This window comes from Triplophysa rosa, linkage group LG2 (genome assembly GCF_024868665.1).
Source record: "Triplophysa rosa linkage group LG2, Trosa_1v2, whole genome shotgun sequence".
Lineage (NCBI taxonomy): Eukaryota > Metazoa > Chordata > Actinopteri > Cypriniformes > Nemacheilidae > Triplophysa > Triplophysa rosa.
The window spans coordinates 2,596,962-2,615,291 of NC_079891.1; the positions used below are offsets into that span (position 1 = coordinate 2,596,962).

An 18,330-nucleotide genomic window follows, 5' to 3' on the forward strand; every position below is an offset into this window, starting at 1 on the left:
TTAGAAATATGAATATTAAAGTGATAGTTCACCCAAAAATGAGAATTCTGTCATCATTTACTCACCCTCAGATTGTTCCAAACCTGTATACATTTCTTTGTTCTACTAAACACAACGAAGATATTTGGAAGAATGTCAGTAACCGAGCAGATCTCGCCCCCCATTTACTGCCATAGTAGGGAAAATAAATACTATGAAATACTATGGAGTCAATGGGGGGCGAGATCTGCTCGGTTACATTCTTCCAAATATCTTCCTTCGTGTTCAGCAGAACAAATAAATGTATACAGGTTTAGAACAATCTGAGGGTGAATAAATGAATCATTTTTGGGTGAACTTTCCCTTTAAGTCTTGAATTCTTACTTTTTACATCTTGGTAGAAAATATACAAAGATTATGATATGTACTTGAAAATACAAACGTGTTCTTTTAGCTTACTATATCACAACACATAAAATAAAGCATATTTATAATATTTATAGATTCAAAGTATCTTTGAGAGTGTCTCACTCATGGTTTTAGTAAAACATTTTGTTTGACCATATTCACAGACATTCTAAATCAAAATCAGATCATACTAAAGCCCTGTTTCTGGTGCCGAGATATTCATGTTGTCTTTACAGCTTGGTTTGTAGATCACTTGTAGTGAATCCATTTGACTTTTCCGTCTTCAGTTTGCCATCGATGGTGTCAACATGGACAGGGTGTTGAGAAGACCGTTTCTTCTGTACGCTAAAGTGCACTCCATAACAGAAATAGATGGCCAAGCCTGTGTGTTCATCAGGGAAAATAACTGTTCTTAAGATCTGTCTGTATTCATTATTGTGGGTTATGGGTGTTTCTTTAATGCTGTGCCTTTTAATATGGTGATTTTTATTTGAGAATATTTTTTAAAATGCCCAACTGACTATAAAATAAATAATGGTCATGTTGTCTTACCAATTGCCATCCACACTGCATAACGTATCCATGTTTCTCCTCCCAGCTGGACCATTAAATAGATATTGATGAATGTACTGAAGATTGGAAGTATTGGCAGCAAAGGGACCTTGAAGAAAGCAGTTCACAGTGTATAAATCCTTTGCTGTCAATGGTTTCTGAGAAGCCTAGCTATATTTTTATACATTATATCAATGATATAAAATTTCAATGGCAACTGCTCAAACAAATAATGTGTCGTTTTCATCTCTCAGCAAAAAAGTTTATTTTCTGTGCAGTCAGCAAAAATTTACCATGAATGCGGCTTTTGTTCCATTCTGTGGCTGCCGCCAAATGATGATGGCCGTCACGACAAGACCCAGAGAAACCAAAGTGGTGATCAGAATCATCCACCATTTACCTATCAGATTAGCTGCTACACCTTGAGATATGGTCACGCTCAAGATGATCGCTAACACAACTGGAAAACACAAAAGACAATGCTTTGAACATGCAGCTATTTCAGCATCATTTCATAAAGCTAAGAAGCTACATTTCAAAACACAAAATAAAGTGTCTGAAAAACCATGAAACAAATAATAAAACTCAGACTCACTGCACAGTATGGTCAGCAGAGACACGCCTTTAGAACTTGCAGCAGAAGGGGATTTGGGAGGACGAAATGGATTCCATTTCTGATTCTTAAGTTCTTGCTTTTTGATGATTTCATTTGGGTCTGTCTGGTATCTTCACAGACAAAAAAAAGAAACTTTTACTCTTACTTCGACTGGACATCTTTGTTATCATTTTTACAAATAAAGCAGTCAAACTCTTGTTTTCTTATATATATTAATTGAACACAGTACCATTTTTTTAAACCCCAAAACTAACAAAAATCTACTAACTTCTCATTTGTAAAAGATTTTTGTGACTTGCCATACTCTGGTAATCTACATTTTTACTCTTACACTTAGCCCATTGTTTTTCATCAATACATGAAAATAGCTTGATAGGATTAAAGGGATGGTTCACCCAAAAATGAAAATATGTCATCATTTACTAACCCTCAAGTTGTTCCAAGCATGTAAAAATGTCTTTCTTTGGTTGAACACAAAAATATATATATTTGGAAGAATGTTTGTAACCACACAGATCTGGGGCACCATTGACTACCATAGTAGGAAACGATCTACGATGGTAGTCAATGGTGACCCATTTTTTTCTTTTGTGTTATGCATAAAAAAGTTCATACAGGTTTGGAACAACTTAGGGGTGAGTAAATAATGACAGAATTTTCATTTTGGATGAACTACTAATTTATTGTAAATAATAGTCTTTTAACACTGGGACTGCAAAATTCTTGTATAAATGATGTATTTAATCAAATGTATAATAACATTATGTTTATTTGTATATATTATTTTTAGGTGATGGCATATGTTTTGTGTGAATGTGCCTTCGTTTATATGTTTTTGTGTGGGGATATCTCAGTAAACAAAAACAATGGTGATATTGAACATCTCATGCCCATTGTTTCACCTGACCTTAGAATTAGGATGCAAATGGCTACAAGCGTGTAGGCAAAGAGAGTTCCAATAGACATCATGTCTACTAGAGCCTTCAGGTCAAACACCAACGCCATGATTGCTGAAAATCACAAAGAGTCCATATCAGGCAAAATAAACAAGAAATCATCACATTTACATGTGCTGTGGAAGGAAGAGGAAGAAAAGATTTGTTTGATCTCAAGGGTTAAAAACAGGGCGAAAGCGCACTTTCAGAATGATCTTATTCATATTCATAGGTATTTTTACATGATGTTTATAAAGTGTACTTCTGCAGACATTACAAACAGCTACAGATATTAATGAGATCAGCTTGACCGTTTCAAACAAAATGGGTTTCTGAGGTGTGCCACATGGGTTAGTTCACATTATTATGGTGTATTATTGAGCTGTGTTACCTGCTATCACTCCTGAAGCGAGTGTGGCGACGACCGGGCTCTGTCGGGCGCTCATGTTACTCAGAGGTTTGAAAAGCAGCCCGTCTCTGGCCATGGCAAACAACACACGGGGCATCGGAAACATGGAGCCTAGCAAACTGTTCAATAGTAAACAACATTAAAATGACATTAATTTAAACATTAAAGACATTACAGTATTTGATAATTATTAGGTCAAAATTACTATAAAACAATTTTCAAATGCACAAAACCACTATAACTTTATTTAACTTTCTAGCAGAGGAGTTTAGTTGCTTGCTTTGAAAAATGAGCAAGTGCACATTGTCGGGCAAAATAAATGTGAATAGTTTTCAGAGCACCAAAAGCCCCACAAAATAAAACATATTTTTGACAAAGTGTTTCAACCATGACCGGTGAATAATTAACCTCTGTGTCTGTTCATCCTGGATTCTCACAGATCATCAGATATCAAGCCTTAACAACTTAATGACAGTCAAGTATAGTGTCCAACATTATTCACTACATTTGACTTTATGATCTGACGGGCACGCTTTTCTTTTTAGCTGCTATCACACGATCACGCTGTGCTTTAAAAGTCAATATGAGTCATTTCACCTGGTTGAGAGAGCACACAGAGACCCGACCGCTACAGCGTACTTCGCCGGATCCCAGCCCACATAGGTGAAGGCCACAGGTAGGGGACTCTGATCACTCAGTTTGTAGTAGGGCATCAGGAGCGTTAGAGAGGCAGACACCCCGAAATAAGCCAAGAAACAGATGAGAAGAGAAGCCACGATTCCGACTGGGATAGACTTCTGAGGGTTTTTCACCTCCTCACCTGGACACAGAGAGAAAGACCAGAATAATTTCGAGATGTATACCTTACTAGATAGCAATGCTACTACAGACTATAGAATAGAGTATAAGTCCAGCTGATGCCAACCCTTTAATAATAAAATATAAAAAAAATGTATGTAAAAAATAGAATTTGGAAATGAAAAGCAATTGATCAAATTATTGAATTGTGGATGAGGCACCTGTGGTCGCAATGCAGTCAAACCCCACAAAGGCATAAAAACAGGTAGCTGCTCCGGCGAACGTTCCATCGAAACCAAAGGGAAAGAATCCGCCCGACCCATACATGGATAAAGTTTCGTTGGAACTGGAAAGATTTCTAAAAAGAAAAGCAGTATTTTTTATTTGACGGTAGATTTAATGGTTCAAATGTAGAGTACAACGTCTTCCAAAATCCTTTGGCTTATTTACATTTTAAACAAATGTTAGACTTTAACACATAAACATTGTTATTTTATGTTTAAAAAAAAAAAAAAGTTTAGTTATTATTATAAAAAGAATGTAAAATAAAAAATAATTCATAAAAAATGTGTATTACTATTTTGTGTAAAATATTGTATCGCACTATTTATGTAATACAACATACGCAGTAATCGTGTAGTTCCAGATTTCCTCCTCTGTTATCTGCCAATTTCCGATGTCACCTTTAATAAATCCAGCAATGATGACGAAAATAAGCACGGCTATATTTACAACTGTGAAGATTTTATTGACAATGGCCGACTCCTTCACCCCAAATGCAAGAACACCTGAGATCGACAAAATTACAATACAAAACACATTAAAATTATTTATTCACATCTACCAAATTATACAGTATGTAAAACATACATAGACCAGCCACTTTAAAGAAAAAGTTTATGAAAATGAATTTACTCAACCTCGAGTTGTTCCAAACCTGTAAAAATTTGTAGAAAGATATTTAGAAGAATGTTTGCAACTGAGATTTCTGGGGTAGTCACAAAATGGTAGTCAAAGGTTCCCCGGAACTGTTTGTTTCCATTTCTTCAAAATATCTTCTTTTGCGTTTAAATATACAATATTTTTATACAAATATCTTTCTTTGTGTACAACCAAACAACAAAATCTTTACAGGTTTGAAACAACCTGAGGATGAGTAATTCACGGCAGAATTGTCATTTTTGAGTGAACCATCCTTTTAAGTATACTTGCCTGCTAACAGCATGATAAGGCCCGCGGCGAAGAAGTCCGGATAGGGGGCGAGGCCGGGTAAATCCATTGGTGTATTTTTGAGGAAAAAATTTGCAATCTTGTTTCCAATGAGATCATCAAAAGTGCCGCTCCACGCTCTGGCCACACTGGATGTGCCTGTCGTAAAATCATTCAGATGAAGCAATTCAGGTTTACAATCTGATACTGACTCTCAAAACACTTGTGATAACGGGCATAATACCTCAATGACTCACGCTTAATGTTGTGGAATTGATATTTACGACGAGTATTTTATATTTTTAAATATTACTAAGTGACTGTATTCAGGTATGGTGATATACTTATGTGCTCATATTGGTTTGACATATAGGGAAGGAAAACCTTGTACAATAATAACCATCGCAAATAAAATATACTATATCACACAATGGGATATAGTGTTGATGTTGAAAATATAATGTTAGCTCTTGCCTATGATGTAGGACAGCAGTAAGTTCCAGCCGGTGATAAAGGCCCACACCTCTCCCACTGTAACATAACTGTACAGATACGCCGAGCCCGTTTTGGGCACCCGGGCGCCGAACTCTGCATAGCACAAGCCGGCAAACACAGACGCCACCGCGGCGATAAAGAATGAGATGATGATGCTGGGACCTGCTACCGTTCGGGCAACCTCTCCGGAAAGGACATAGACCCCTGCACCGAGCGTACTTCCCACCCCGAGGGCGACAAGGTCGAGGGTGGTCAAGCAACGCTTGAAGTTGGACTCTTCACCATCGGGCTCCAGTGGTTTCCGTCTGGACAGACTCTTCACAAAGGACAGCACCTTGTAACAAGCCATCCTGAGAGAAACAAAGTTTAGTGATTATGTAATAAATGATTCGTTGAGATCAAGTCCACAAAAAAGCAGTCTGTCATTCTCCATCTGTATTTCTATGAATAACAGATGTGTGGTGAATAAAAACAATGTCTGTATATAATACTACACATCAGTGCACAGGAGCAACCAAAATTATAATGGCTCAACAAACATATGAGGTTTTTTTTATATACATATCGTTATGTAATATTCATTATGTAATGTTTTATGTGTCCATGAATGAAACTGTTCAGTTTTCAGATGTTGTTTAAACCTTCAGATTACAGAGAATAAGAGTAAAAAAAATCTAAATAAATAAAACAAACAAACTGAAAATGTCCAAAAAGGCATATGACATATCATTAGCATTTTCCTCTGAAGCACAGAATATCTGCTGTGCATCTCTTATCTTATTTTTACGATGTGCACTTAAACTTGTACATTCCCTAATGAGAACTCATGAACCCTAATCACACAGATAAAATTTTAAAAACAGATTCAATTTCCATCAAACAAAATGACATCTAGTAAATGACAGTATATCAAAAATTAGCTAAATGTTGTGCTCACTTTTACCGTACCTTTAATACAAATAGGAAAATGTTTTTATCCATTAAAACACCCTTATTATTACACCCAACATTATTATGTGGTTGTGCTTGAAATATTCACTTCTGTCATCTAAACCAAACTAAAATTGTTTTGACGTCACACAAATATTAGCATCTGTAAAATAAAATATGAAGTCACGTACCTGCATGTATGGAATCCAGGCTGTGTGTGAAGATGTGCGTGCGAGCGAGCGTGTGTGTGTGTCAAGAGCTCCTGAGCACAGTTCATATCACACAGCTCCTCCTGACAACTTTCACGTGTCCAAAACCTTCACGTGTCCTTTTGGACATACTCTGTTACATTTAGAAGAAATGTGTGATTTCTGGAGAAGAGATGAATGTTTGGTGAAGAATTTTGCCCTTGTATGCCTGACACCTACTGTACTAGAATCACACAATGGCTCTTATTTCGACTGTGAAATCAAAGATGATTTAAATTAAAATTATTTCAGAACCAACAAGATGCCTAGAGTATTTTTTTGTATGAACTAAGCGACAACGCAACATACAGAAAAGGGGAGACAAAACTGCAATAGAAACTACAAAGCAGTGCATACACTCTTAAAAATAAAGGTGCTTAAAAGGTTCTTCACAGCGATGCCATAAGAACCATTTTTGGATCCACCAAGAACCATTCAGTCAAAGGTTCTTTAAGAACCATCTCTTTCTTACCTTTTTATAATCTGAAGAACATTTTATCGCCACAAAGAACCTTTTGTGAAACAGAAAGGTTCTTCAGATGTTAAAGGTTCTTTATGGAGCCATTTAGACAAAAAAGATTCTTATATGGCATCGTGAAGCTCCTTATTTTTAAGAGTGTACACTCTTAAAAATAAAGGTGCTTAAAAGGTTCTTCACAGAGATGCCATAAGAACCATTTTTGGCTCCACAAAGAACCATTCAGTCAAAGGTTCTTTAAAGAACCATCTCTTCTTATAATCCGAAGAACCTTTTCTTGCCACAAAGAGAAGGAACCTTTTGTGAAACGGTTCTTTATGGAACCATTTAGACAAATAAGGTTCTTATATGGCATTGTGAAGCACCTTATTTTTAAGAGTGAATAGGAAAAAATGGCATGACTGAATGCATTTTTCTCAACAAACATAACTTCCATAAGCTTTTTTTATACATACACTTATGCAATCATTATTATGAAAGGTTTGTATATGTCAAAAATACCACGGCTGATGATTTAAGGACATACTAATGTTGCAGAACTTGTCAGTTCTAATATTACAGCAGTTTAAAGTCTGATAAAACCTTCCATTTATTGTTACGCTATCAGTTCTGCCCTGCTGAAGTCCACACAGTCGTACTGTCTTATTGCTGTAGTATACGTACTGTATATTCTTTTCATATTGAAAAGTGAGCCAAGTGTCTAAGAGCCAAGTGTTTTAATGTCTAAAACACAATAGCGCCTCTAAACTAGACATTTAAAACACATTAGGAAACGGTAGCTGAAAACACGTCAGCTGAAGGATTTGTCAGGTTCAGGAAGGCAAGACAACCGTCATTTACAATCACAATTGACAAGTCAACAACTGAGATTTACCACAGGTGAGGTGAATCTATAATCTGTTTCTTGAAATAACAGTGTTGCCTGTAAATAGCTGAACGCAGTCAGTGACTCTCAGTATCATAAGGTGAGCAGATCATGTGAAGGGATGCAGTTATTTGCTGAAGGAAGCGATTACGAGGCGAACGCTCTGGAGAAACAGATCAAAGTTCTGATTCTCAACTGCAATGGAAGGTTAAAAGACTAATCATTAATTTCCGTTTAATAAACTTTAATAATGCGTCTCCTGATACTGTTATTCATGAGTGAACTGCTGTCACGTTCTTCTCAGCATATTTAAAGTCACCATGCAATCAAACAGGAAAATTCTAAGTGTTTTACACAGTGTTGCAGTGATTATTGTAAATTATTTATCCGTGCACGCCATTATTTGTTTTAAATTCATTTGCACTTGTTTAATCAAAAACGTTAAGCTCCTCCCCCCTCTCAACAACAACTCTTCACCACGTGATGTCAGCAACAAAAAAAGAGGTAGAACTATACTGACTGTCCAATGGCCAGGCCTTTTTAGCCCTATCCTCCAGGCCACATTTACAACAAACCAATCAAAAAGGGGAGGGCAAAATAAAGCCCTGCCCTACATTTTTTCTAATATCTAATTTTCAGAAGCTGTTTCACTTGCAACTTCAGAAGTCAATCACAACTTCCATTTTGTGGTGACTTTAAACCAACAAGTACAGATAAATTCACTTTAAAACACGACCTTGCTCTTAAAGAAAAACTACTGATTCAACTAATTTGTGAAAATAGACCTGTTCAAGCAGATTTAGTGGGGAGTCAAGATTATGTCATCGTTTATTCCCCCTCATGTGCCAATGGGCATGGTATACCAACCACCTCTTTGCCAGTCATCAAAGTACAGATAACTCACAACATGTCACCTGTTGTCACCATTATGCCATCGCCACCAGTCACTCTCAAACAAAGCCAGAATGCTCAGAATCTGTTCAATCTGCCTGCAATTGGGTTCTTCTCCACACAAACCGTGACAGAACGAACGAGCCATACAGAACCCAGCAGGCAGCATTATGGACAGCACCTCGTCCCCCGCTAGGCGGGAGTTGGCTGACCACCAGCATTGGTGGCAGTCGACTTCCGCCTTGATCCAGAAGGGTGACGGCCCTTTTCCTCCTCAGGGCGATCAACCTCTGGCGGAGTATGCCCGGGCTTCTGCGTCTCGGAGGGGCCTCCTGCCAGAGGTCCTTTTCAATGCCTACTTCCTGGCGGGCCTCGTCGAACCCCCTCCTCTGGCAGTTCGCGAGAGGATGATCCGGGGATCCTTCCAGGAGCTAGTGAGTGGCCTCTCCGTCAGCTCCTCTCCTGGCTCTTCACGCTCCTGCCTAGCGTCCATCCCGGAAGGTTGCGTCATGGGTGTCGTGACCCTGGGGAGTTCAACTGCAGCCTCACCACCAGTCAGCCTTGGTGGCAAGTGGGGGAGACGAGCATCCTGGGGGTCCACCTCTGAGGAGTCCCAGCCAGAGCCAGCCGTACCTGTTACATCCTTGTTACACCCGTCCCAGCCGGTGATCCAGCCGGCGTCCCAGCCGGCGATCCAGCCGGCGTCCCAGCCGGTGTCCGGTCCGGTGTCCAGTCCGGTATCCAGTCCGGTGCAGCCGGAGTCCATTCCAGTCTCCTGCCCTGCCCAGCCGGTGCAGCAGCCAGCGACCCAGCCGGCATTCCAGCCAGCGACTCAGCCGACGACTCAGCCGATCTTCCAGCCGGCAACTCAGCCGACAACTTAGCCGGCCTTCCAGCCGGCAACGCAGCCAGCCCCCAGCCTTGTGCGTCTGGCCTTCCAGCCGGCGCCCAACCTTGTCCCGCCGACGTTCCAGTCGGCAGCCCCCCCCCAGGACTTCCCCCACTAAGTCCCCCAGAACTCTGTGCCCTCAAGTGCAATCAGGGACTAAGACTGTTCCCCCTATGAACCCTTGTCTGTCCCCACCCCCCCTCCCATGTTTGTTATTTTTATTATCCCACTCCATCCCGTTTGTTATTCTTGCTTGTCTGCCCCTAGTCATGTTTACCATGTTTGTCTGGTTCTTGTCACTGTCCCGGTCTGTCTTGTCTTGTTAGTCGGCCCCTTGGTGAACACCTGGGGGTGTTCATTAAGGGGGGGGGCTCTGTCATGGTCCTGCCTTCTTGTTCATGATTTTCTAGTCTTGTGGCAGGATCGTGACAGATCCCTTAAGTTTAGTGTGAGAAAGACATGGGGTGTTTATCTTTTGACATTCCATGTGCCTTCTTGTGTCTCGTCATTGGCCCCGCCCCTCTCGTTTCCCGTATTGCTTGCCTGCTGTGTCTTATGTTCCACACCTGCCCCTTGTTATCTTCCTTTGTTTGTCTCCCTTTAAAATGCCCTCATGTTTCATTGTCCTGTGCTCGTTCGTTTTGTGTATCTGTTCTTGTACACTGTGCTCGTGTTCGTTCTCGTTGTAGAAGTCTTAGCATTCCTGGTTCCTTGCCCTGCTGTGTTCCCTTCCATGTTTTTTTTTGGTAAGACGTTGTGTCATTGTTTTATAGTTAGTTTATTTGTGGTTCCTGTCTTTTTGTTTTGCCCCCTCGTGGGAAGTCTTTGTTTTGTATTTATATATATATTCTCAGTTCAGTTTTCTCCATCAAGGGTTTTGTTTTGTTTTTGTCTCTTAATAAATACACCTCTGTTAACCCCTTCACCTCTGGCTGCCTGCAATTGGGTTCTTCTCCACGCAAACCGTGACAGTCTTTAGCTGTGAACACATATCTGCCCAATATGAACAATTACTGAGCACAACTGGGGCATTGTCAGCCGTTATGATCAAATTCCATTCATAATATAGTGAAAATAAGATTTGATTAAACATGATTAATGTTTACAACTGGCATGCTTGGCTGCACTGACAAATTTTTTTTCCTTTAGCCAAAGAATACACAAAAGAATAGACAAGCGTATTACACACTATTTTTTATTAAAGTTTTTATTTCAGTCTAAATGCAGCTTAAGTTACATAGTTTATTCATTTTCTCTCTATTGTAGCACATAACTACACATACATAACTTTTATTGCAGCGTGCCACGTATGTCATTGACTTTGCAGGACCCACAAACGTTCTTTATAAAAATTGTATACATGTCTAATATATTAAATGTATATGCACCCACAAACGCTCAAAGCCAGCGCGCATAGTGGGGCAGCTGGCAGCGAGCGTGCACTAAGCACACAGTGGGTAAAAGCACCAGCAGCAAACGCTGGGAGTGAGGGCAAACAGTGGAGGCAGCAGGCAGTGAGTGCACACATCCCGGGCAGCTGCCTAAGATTGCAGCGATATGAGCTTGGCTATGCTGCATCAACAAACGATTAACCCGCGTAGTCTTGTGGGCGTGGTCGCAATTTGAAAAATGTAAATCCTTTTTATTGCAATGTAAGAAGTTCCACTCTCCAAAACAGCATGTTTGGAGTTTGATTGGATAATAAGAATAAATAACTGGCCATTGTGGCCAAAGCGCTCCGTTTGACTTTTCCGAGATCTTCTACTCTTCCCTGTCAAACCCGGAAGCTAACCTTACCCACTGAACCATTTCTGAATTTGAATTTGAATCTGAATTTCAGACATTTCAAATTCAGAACTATATTGAATGTCAGGAAATATTCAATTTTGTGCAATTACACTTATCTAAAATTCAGATTTACAAAATTCAAATTCAGATTGTTTTGTCATATTTCTGGCTCCATAAATCTCTAACCAAATAACAAACCAACATAAAGTAAATACAGCCTAACAACAAAACTGCTCTCATGATTGTCTTTCAGGATTGTGTTACATTGTTCTGATTATGCTTCACATCTTAACTGGACAGGTTTGAAACAAAACTCTAACGATTGCTGTTTGTAGTGCGGACAAATCCGAGTGCGCGCATCTGTCACTATGGTAAAAACACGTCGTGAGAGTGTATGGCGCTTATTTACGGAAAAAGAGAAGCTGCGCTATATGTTGATGAAAAGCAACATGCTCAAGCTGCCCTGCATTCCATGTTTTCAGGTTATTTTAAACTGTTTATAGGTAAATACTGTGTTGGTGTTAATCAGTTAATCAGTAACATTCTTTAAAGACCTCTTCAAGCAATCTGTAGATGTCAGGCAAATTGATAAATCTTTCTAAAGACCTTTAATTGCAGGTGTCACCTTATGAATTTGTTTTTCTGTATAAATATGAAATAAGTCACTTCAATGTATTAATACTTTTTATAAAGTTTAACTTTTGCATTTGAAGTAAAACAAAAAAAAGCAACCACTATAATTTACCTATGGTAATTGTTGTAAAACAAATCTTAATTAATTACTTTTTATTTGTCATTCAGAATCGTAAGAGAATCGTGAACTCTATTTGAAACAAAAGAATCGTGATTCACAATTTATCCAGAATCGTGCAGCTCTCTATAGTTCTGGAGATGACATGACGTCATAATGCACCACATTATCCGTGTCTGAAATTATGACTGCCATCACACTTTATTTCACGATGACTAGAAGGGAAGTAACCATACCGAGACCGACTTGAGATTGTTATACTGAAACATGTCAATTCCGTGCAGATTTGCTAAAGGAGATTTTGACAAAACAAGAAATGCTTTTTGACCAGAAAAAAAAACTTAATTCTTAGAATTCTAAAGTCACCCACCCAAGCCCTGAAGTCCGTGATGGGGCTGTATTCAAACATCATCTTCATGTGAAAGATAGAGTCTGGCCAGTGTCTGGCAGCAGAGCTGAGGTTCAAGGACATGTTACATCAGAACTGGCTACACAGTAGCCTACCTGATCCGATTTTTATATAAACTAAAAAAGATATCACATCAGTTCATCTGATAACAAATATCTAAATTGTGTAGCCTACAACACAATACGATCCATTGTTGTGGATTCGCCGATCCATTCGCCGAATTGGCCTTCCATCGCAGAAAGAAATCTCAGAGACAAGGGTTCCAGATGCCAAGAGTTTAAACTTTATTTGCTCGAGCAAGCAAAGTGAGACACACAGAGTTCATCTGATGATTTCCAATGAATATCTGACTCCATCTTTTATACAGTGCCCTCAAGCTGTTTTTCACAGTGTTAACCAATCATGTTTCGAACACATCAGTGTTCGTGACTTTGTGCAATAAAGTATAGTAATGCACAGACTACTGTCTACTTTTGTGTTGCAAAACATATACTTGAACTATGCTTGAACCAACTAATGTCTGCAAAGTGTATGTGCTGTATGTGTCTACAAAGTGTATGTGTATTTGTAATGTTAAGCAGATGCCTAATGGTGCTGCTTGGTGCTCAAGGTCGGCCCATAACCTTTGACCCATGAGGCCCATAGTCTTTGCTATATCAGAGAAGTGTATGAAACCTATAACTTACTTAAATGTATTATTTCATATAAGAAACTCAATACTATAATAGAAAAACCACCATACCATTTACAGACAATTCATGCATTTCCACATGAATCAATCGCTGGATGTTCCACTCCATGTTCTTGACTAAACGGTGCCCTCTGTGGGCTCAAATCTGGATTACATTGAAGCGTTCATATTTATTCTCCAGATTAATTCATCGTTTTAAAACCTAAATGTTGGAGTTGGTTGGAAAAGAAAACCTTTGCGGTGATAATATGAAGCGCTCTAAAACTACAAATGTCGCACGTGCTGCTCACAGAACTACAATACCTGCTCCACGCAACAACAACACAAACTGTTTAGGGGTTGTGCGGTCTCGCCCAGCCCTTCAATATTCAATATTAAAAATAATCAAATCAGTTTAACCTGAGAAAAAGCATCTGTTATTGAACAGTTTCATTCACTATCCCAGTTACGTTACACGTTCTCCCCAAAATACGTGTCTTTTCGCTCATTTGTCTATTATTAAAGCTAGCACGCCATGCACTAACAAAAAACCTACACTAATGCACAAAGGGTTAAGAAAAAGTCCAAATTGTTTTTTTTTACCATGTAACACCACATAAATGCTAATAATAAATGCGATTTGAAAAAGCCTTAAAACTGTTGGGTTTTATTTTTGTGTTGTATAAAATGTATTAAAAAATGTGTTCATTGAGGGTACAACATTGCTGTTAAATAAATAATCATTTTAAAAAATGTGAAATGTGAAGCAATAAATGCTGTGCTGAGCGTGCACACGCAACGTATCCTCTGACTGTCCTCGCGCGCGTGAGCGACATGGCGTCGTGTGCTGTACAGCTGGTGAGCGTGAAGTTATCGAAATAAACAGCGAACTCTTACTTTATCGAACACAAACACGTCAAAATAGTCATATGTATGTTGTTTTATGTGTGGTACTTTAATAACTTGATTTAGGGATGCAGATTCACATCAGAAGTTTGACGGTGTAGTGTTGGCGTTTCAGTGATGCGCTTCTACCTGCCTGTTTGTTTTGTTAACAGATCGATAAAGTATCGAAAAAGAAGTTCGAGAAAAAGAAAGTTGTGACATCCATTCTGAAAGAGCCCTATATGAAGCACCCATTACAAAACAGGCGGGTTTAGTTTAATCTGTTATATTGAGTAATATTTATACTCACATTAAAGTTAAATCAATGTTAATCTTGTTTTTAATGGATTGTAATCTTTGTTTGTAGATGGGGTCTTTGGTTCTACAAGAATGATAAGAGCAAAATGTGGCAAGACAATTTAAGACTGATCACGAAGTTCGACACAGTTGAGGACTTCTGGGCGTGAGTTCTAGATATATTTGAAGAGTTTGGTTCCAAAATGAGATGATAAAAAACATGATTTTTGAAGTTATGTTATCATGTTTTTATTGTGTTTTATCGTTAGTTGGCAGTATTTTTGTTGTTATTATGGCTTAAATCAAAACAAACCAACTGCAGTTTGATTGATATTAATTCGAATGCACAATAAAAAACGGAGTTATCTCATTTTGGAGCCAAACACTTCACTTGATGTTTTCCTCATGCCCTCCAAGTAATGCGAAAGCACTCTGTGGGTCATGTTGCACCTTAAATCGTTTTTTAAATCCAAAATTAGTCATTGAATATGAAAACCATATACTGTAAATTAGGGATGCACTAATACTTTTTTGGCTGATATGATTTATTTTTACACGCCACGTAATATTATATATTTGTATCATTCTAAGTAATTATAAAGGGCTGCTGCCTTTGAGCCGTTACATTTTTGTTAAAATTCCTTACAACTTAAAGTGCTGGTTCGCCCAAAAATAAAAATTCTGTCGTCATTTACTCACCCTATTGCCATTCCAAACCTGTATGACTTTATTTCTTCCGCAGAACCCAAAAGGAGATATTTTGAAGAATGTTATTAACCGGCACCCAATTACTTGCATTGGTTTTGTGTCCATACAATAGAAGTGAATGGGTGCCGGCACTGTTCCGTTACCAACTTTCTTGAAAATATCTTATTTTGTGTTCTGCGGAAAAAAGTCATAAAGGCTTGAAATGACAAGAGGGTGAAATCATGACACAATTATTATTTTGGGGTGAACTATCGCTTTTAACATTTTTCTAAATGTAACATTTCATCTGCTTCCTTCGCTTCCACTTGAACAGAATACACAACAACATACAGCCGCCAAGCAAACTCTCCTCCGGGTGCGACTACTCCATGTTCAAGGTGAGCAGGTGTTACTTTGTTTCTCTTTTGTTGTTATTGTGTGTATTGATGCTGTCTAAAAGTATCGTTCGCGGTCTCAAACAGATGTGCTTAAATTGTTCCGTTTATTGTATTCCAGGCTGCACTGAACCTGTATCCCACAAGTGTGTTTTGTTGTCATTTTGCAGGACGGCATAGAGCCCATGTGGGAGGACAGGAGTAATAAATGTGGCGGCCGCTGGCTGATTACTCTCGCCAAGCAGCATAGACACACTGAACTTGACCGTTTCTGGCTGGAGACGGTCTGAGAAAAACACACTTTCTGCTTTAATAGAATTAAAACTAATTTTATTCTTGCATTAAATATTTTGTGGTGGTTCTCGGACAGGGCTTAAGCCTAGTCCCAGACGAATTTAAATGCTTGATCAAAAACAACTCGTACTCGCATATCTTAAAATATGATTGTTTTGTCTCAATATACACACAGTGATGTTTTTTTGTGAAGTATGTTTTTAACACCCTAATTTAACTAAGGCCTTGGCTTAAGCTAATTCCCGTCCAGGAACCTGCCCTTTTATTGTTTTTTAAATTTAACAATCTTTTCGATAATAAATGTTTGTGGACTCAAAATGAATGCTAAATGTCCCTAAACATTTGTTCTTGTGACAGCTCTTGTGTCTCATCGGAGAGAGCTTTGGCTCTTTCAGCCGGGATATCTGTGGAAGTGTCATAAACATCCGTGCCAAAGGGGACAAAATTGCCATCTGGACCTCTAATGCGGAGAATTGCGAGACCGTTACATACATTGGGTAAGCATAAATTTGTCCTTGAACGTTAGCTTTGACCTGAACTAAACCTTCGAAAGAAAATCCATAACTTTGCATGCGTATCACTTGGCTGAGCTGCAGATTAAACGTCGAAACATCTTTTAAATGAAGTCACGTGTAAGCACTGTGTGAACAGTAGCCATAACGGAAAAGGAATTTGTGCTTGGCAACCTAATGAAGTTAATTATGCATCATGTCAGTAGGATGGTGCAGTCCACTGCTGCTAGGAGATAATGTACAACTGTGTGATTCTCTGTGGACCCAGTCCCCACAGCAAACACAAGATTTGTTCTAAAACGTTTTCTAGTGCTTATAAAGTTGTGTCCTAGAGTTTGAAGTATGAAGCATCACTTTCTGCCGTGTGAAGTCAAGAGGACCCAGATTAGACAACAGAATGCAGCTGTAGGATTTTGAAAAGAAATGCGGTGTAATTCTTGTCTTTTGTTCTTCTTTGCAGTCAGAAGTATAAAGAGAGTCTGGGCCTTCCACAGAAGCTTGTCATTGGATATCAAGCCCACGCAGACACAGCAACTAAGAGCAACTCTATAACCAAGAACAAGTTTGTTGTTTGAAAATATGTATTGTTGTGGCACTGTTCGAGACGTAGAGGTTATCTTTGTATATTTTCTTCATTAGTGAGAGCACTTAAATGTGTTATATGCGAGACTATGCTGAACTTGAGTTGCACTTGTTTTGACGCGAGTTGTCTAGCATGGCTTTTTTTTTGACAATTAAAACTTGAACTTCTTTTGCAAAAGTGTGCTGAAAGAATGCACTGGCTTTCCTAGCGTGAACGCTGTACCCTGTCGATACGGATTGCTTTGTATTAAACACAGCCGGGTCTTTTTCTATGGAGAATTTAGATATGCTTCTCTTACAAATGATTGAAGAACAATAAAAAACTGGTTTAAAGTCGGCATGAAATGAAAAATGTCAATTCCAATTTATTTACACGGTGTTGCAGTGTTCATTATAAATTATTTATCTGTGCACATCTTTATTTAAAAAAATAATAATTTGCATTTATAATCTTTAATCAAAAACGTTAAACCCCCCTTGAAACGACCTCTCTTCACGAGGAATGGTGCGAGGGCAGGGCTCCAATGACTGACAGATTGCAAACTGGATTATAAATCTACACCCAACGTTTAACGACCCAATCAGTACTCGATAAACGATATCAAGTCCTGCCCTTCTTTTTTTCTCAGAAGTTGTTTCACTCGGATATACTTCACGATACTGAAGAAAAAACGATCGCTACTTCCGTTTCGTTCCAACTTTAAAGAGAAGTGTTACAAAAAGTTTTCAACCAAGATCGTTACTTGTGACATGGATCATTTTGCATCAAAGATGAGCAGTACATAAAGACCCGCTGAAGTGCTGTTGAAGTGCAGCTTTGTTCGATGTGCTTATTTAATTTCCACTGAAATAGGAAATTGGGGTGGGGTTATATTGAGTGGCCCCTCCCCCCTGAGAAGGGCCAATAGTGTTTAGTTGACCTCACGGCCTGGAATCTGACCAGAAGCTGAGGTGCAGAATGATGTCATAAAAGTCCCTGATCTGTGTTTGTGAAAGTAAAAGAACTAAACTAAATTAGAACTTCTAAATGCACATTTCGTTAATTGTTTAGAAGATGCTAGTTTGTAGATATTCTTAAGACTAACGTATTCATTACATTGATTTCATGGGAGGTTTAAGCACGCACATCTCACTTTGTCCTCAGAACAAACTTGTCTTGAATAGAAAATAATGTACGAAAAGAAACGGCAGAGGTTTCTTTTAAGTTCTTCAGTGATGATTTTATCATTGGTTTTAGTCGTGTTGATGGGTTTGAAATAGGAGTGACCAGAGGAAGTGGACCTGCCTCTCTGGTTAATGTTTCACTCTTCTCATAGGAACAACGCACACAGTCACAGCGCGTAGAATGAATGGAGGAA

General features: G+C 38.8%; 2 protein-coding genes across 3 annotated transcripts; one reads left to right on the top strand and one right to left on the bottom strand.

Moving 5' to 3' along the window:
• Positions 1-617: 617 nt before the first annotated feature.
• zgc:175280 (cationic amino acid transporter 2 family protein) lies at positions 618-5,750 on the bottom strand. The gene is made up of 11 exons (XM_057319552.1): positions 5,381-5,750; positions 4,910-5,065; positions 4,323-4,485; positions 3,919-4,055; positions 3,497-3,719; positions 2,882-3,018; positions 2,463-2,565; positions 1,535-1,665; positions 1,233-1,399; positions 940-1,048; positions 618-769 (listed from the first exon to the last, which is right to left on the bottom strand). Exons 1-11 carry the CDS (start codon positions 5,748-5,750, stop codon positions 618-620), a joined length of 1,848 nt encoding a protein of 615 aa, XP_057175535.1.
• Positions 5,751-14,132: 8,382 nt separating this feature from the next.
• eif4e1b (eukaryotic translation initiation factor 4E family member 1B) lies at positions 14,133-18,304 on the top strand. Of its 2 annotated transcripts, none has more exons than XM_057321996.1 (7): positions 14,133-14,178; positions 14,379-14,470; positions 14,573-14,668; positions 15,524-15,587; positions 15,755-15,868; positions 16,236-16,375; positions 16,851-18,304. In XM_057321996.1, the coding sequence occupies exons 1-7, from the start codon at positions 14,155-14,157 to the stop codon at positions 16,963-16,965; spliced, it is 645 nt and encodes a 214-aa protein (XP_057177979.1). In that variant the 5' UTR covers positions 14,133-14,154; the 3' UTR covers positions 16,966-18,304. The 2 variants fall into 2 exon arrangements, with proteins under 2 accessions (XP_057177979.1, XP_057177988.1); XM_057322005.1 differs by having other exon boundaries at positions 14,139-14,251.
• The last annotated feature ends 26 nt before the right edge of the window (positions 18,305-18,330 follow it).

What these genes read in the sequence shown, in the direction of transcription:
- zgc:175280 (XM_057319552.1), bottom strand. Translation starts at nt 5,750, where the DNA reads ATGGCTTGTTACAAGGTGCTGTCCTTTGTGAAGAGTCTGTCCAGACGG. An exon ending in ATTTGCATCCTAATTCTAAG is followed by an intron (nt 1,666 to 2,462) that starts GTCAGGTGAAAC and finishes TTGTCTGTGAAG; the next exon opens with ATACCAGACAGACCCAAATG. An exon ending in TCTGCTGACCATACTGTGCA is followed by an intron (nt 1,400 to 1,534) that starts GTGAGTCTGAGT and finishes TGTGTTTTCCAG; the next exon opens with TTGTGTTAGCGATCATCTTG.
- eif4e1b (XM_057321996.1), top strand. Translation starts at nt 14,155, where the DNA reads ATGGCGTCGTGTGCTGTACAGCTG. An exon ending in CGTCGTGTGCTGTACAGCTG is followed by an intron (nt 14,179 to 14,378) that starts GTGAGCGTGAAG and finishes TTTTGTTAACAG; the next exon opens with ATCGATAAAGTATCGAAAAA. An exon ending in GAGACCGTTACATACATTGG is followed by an intron (nt 16,376 to 16,850) that starts GTAAGCATAAAT and finishes TCTTCTTTGCAG; the next exon opens with TCAGAAGTATAAAGAGAGTC.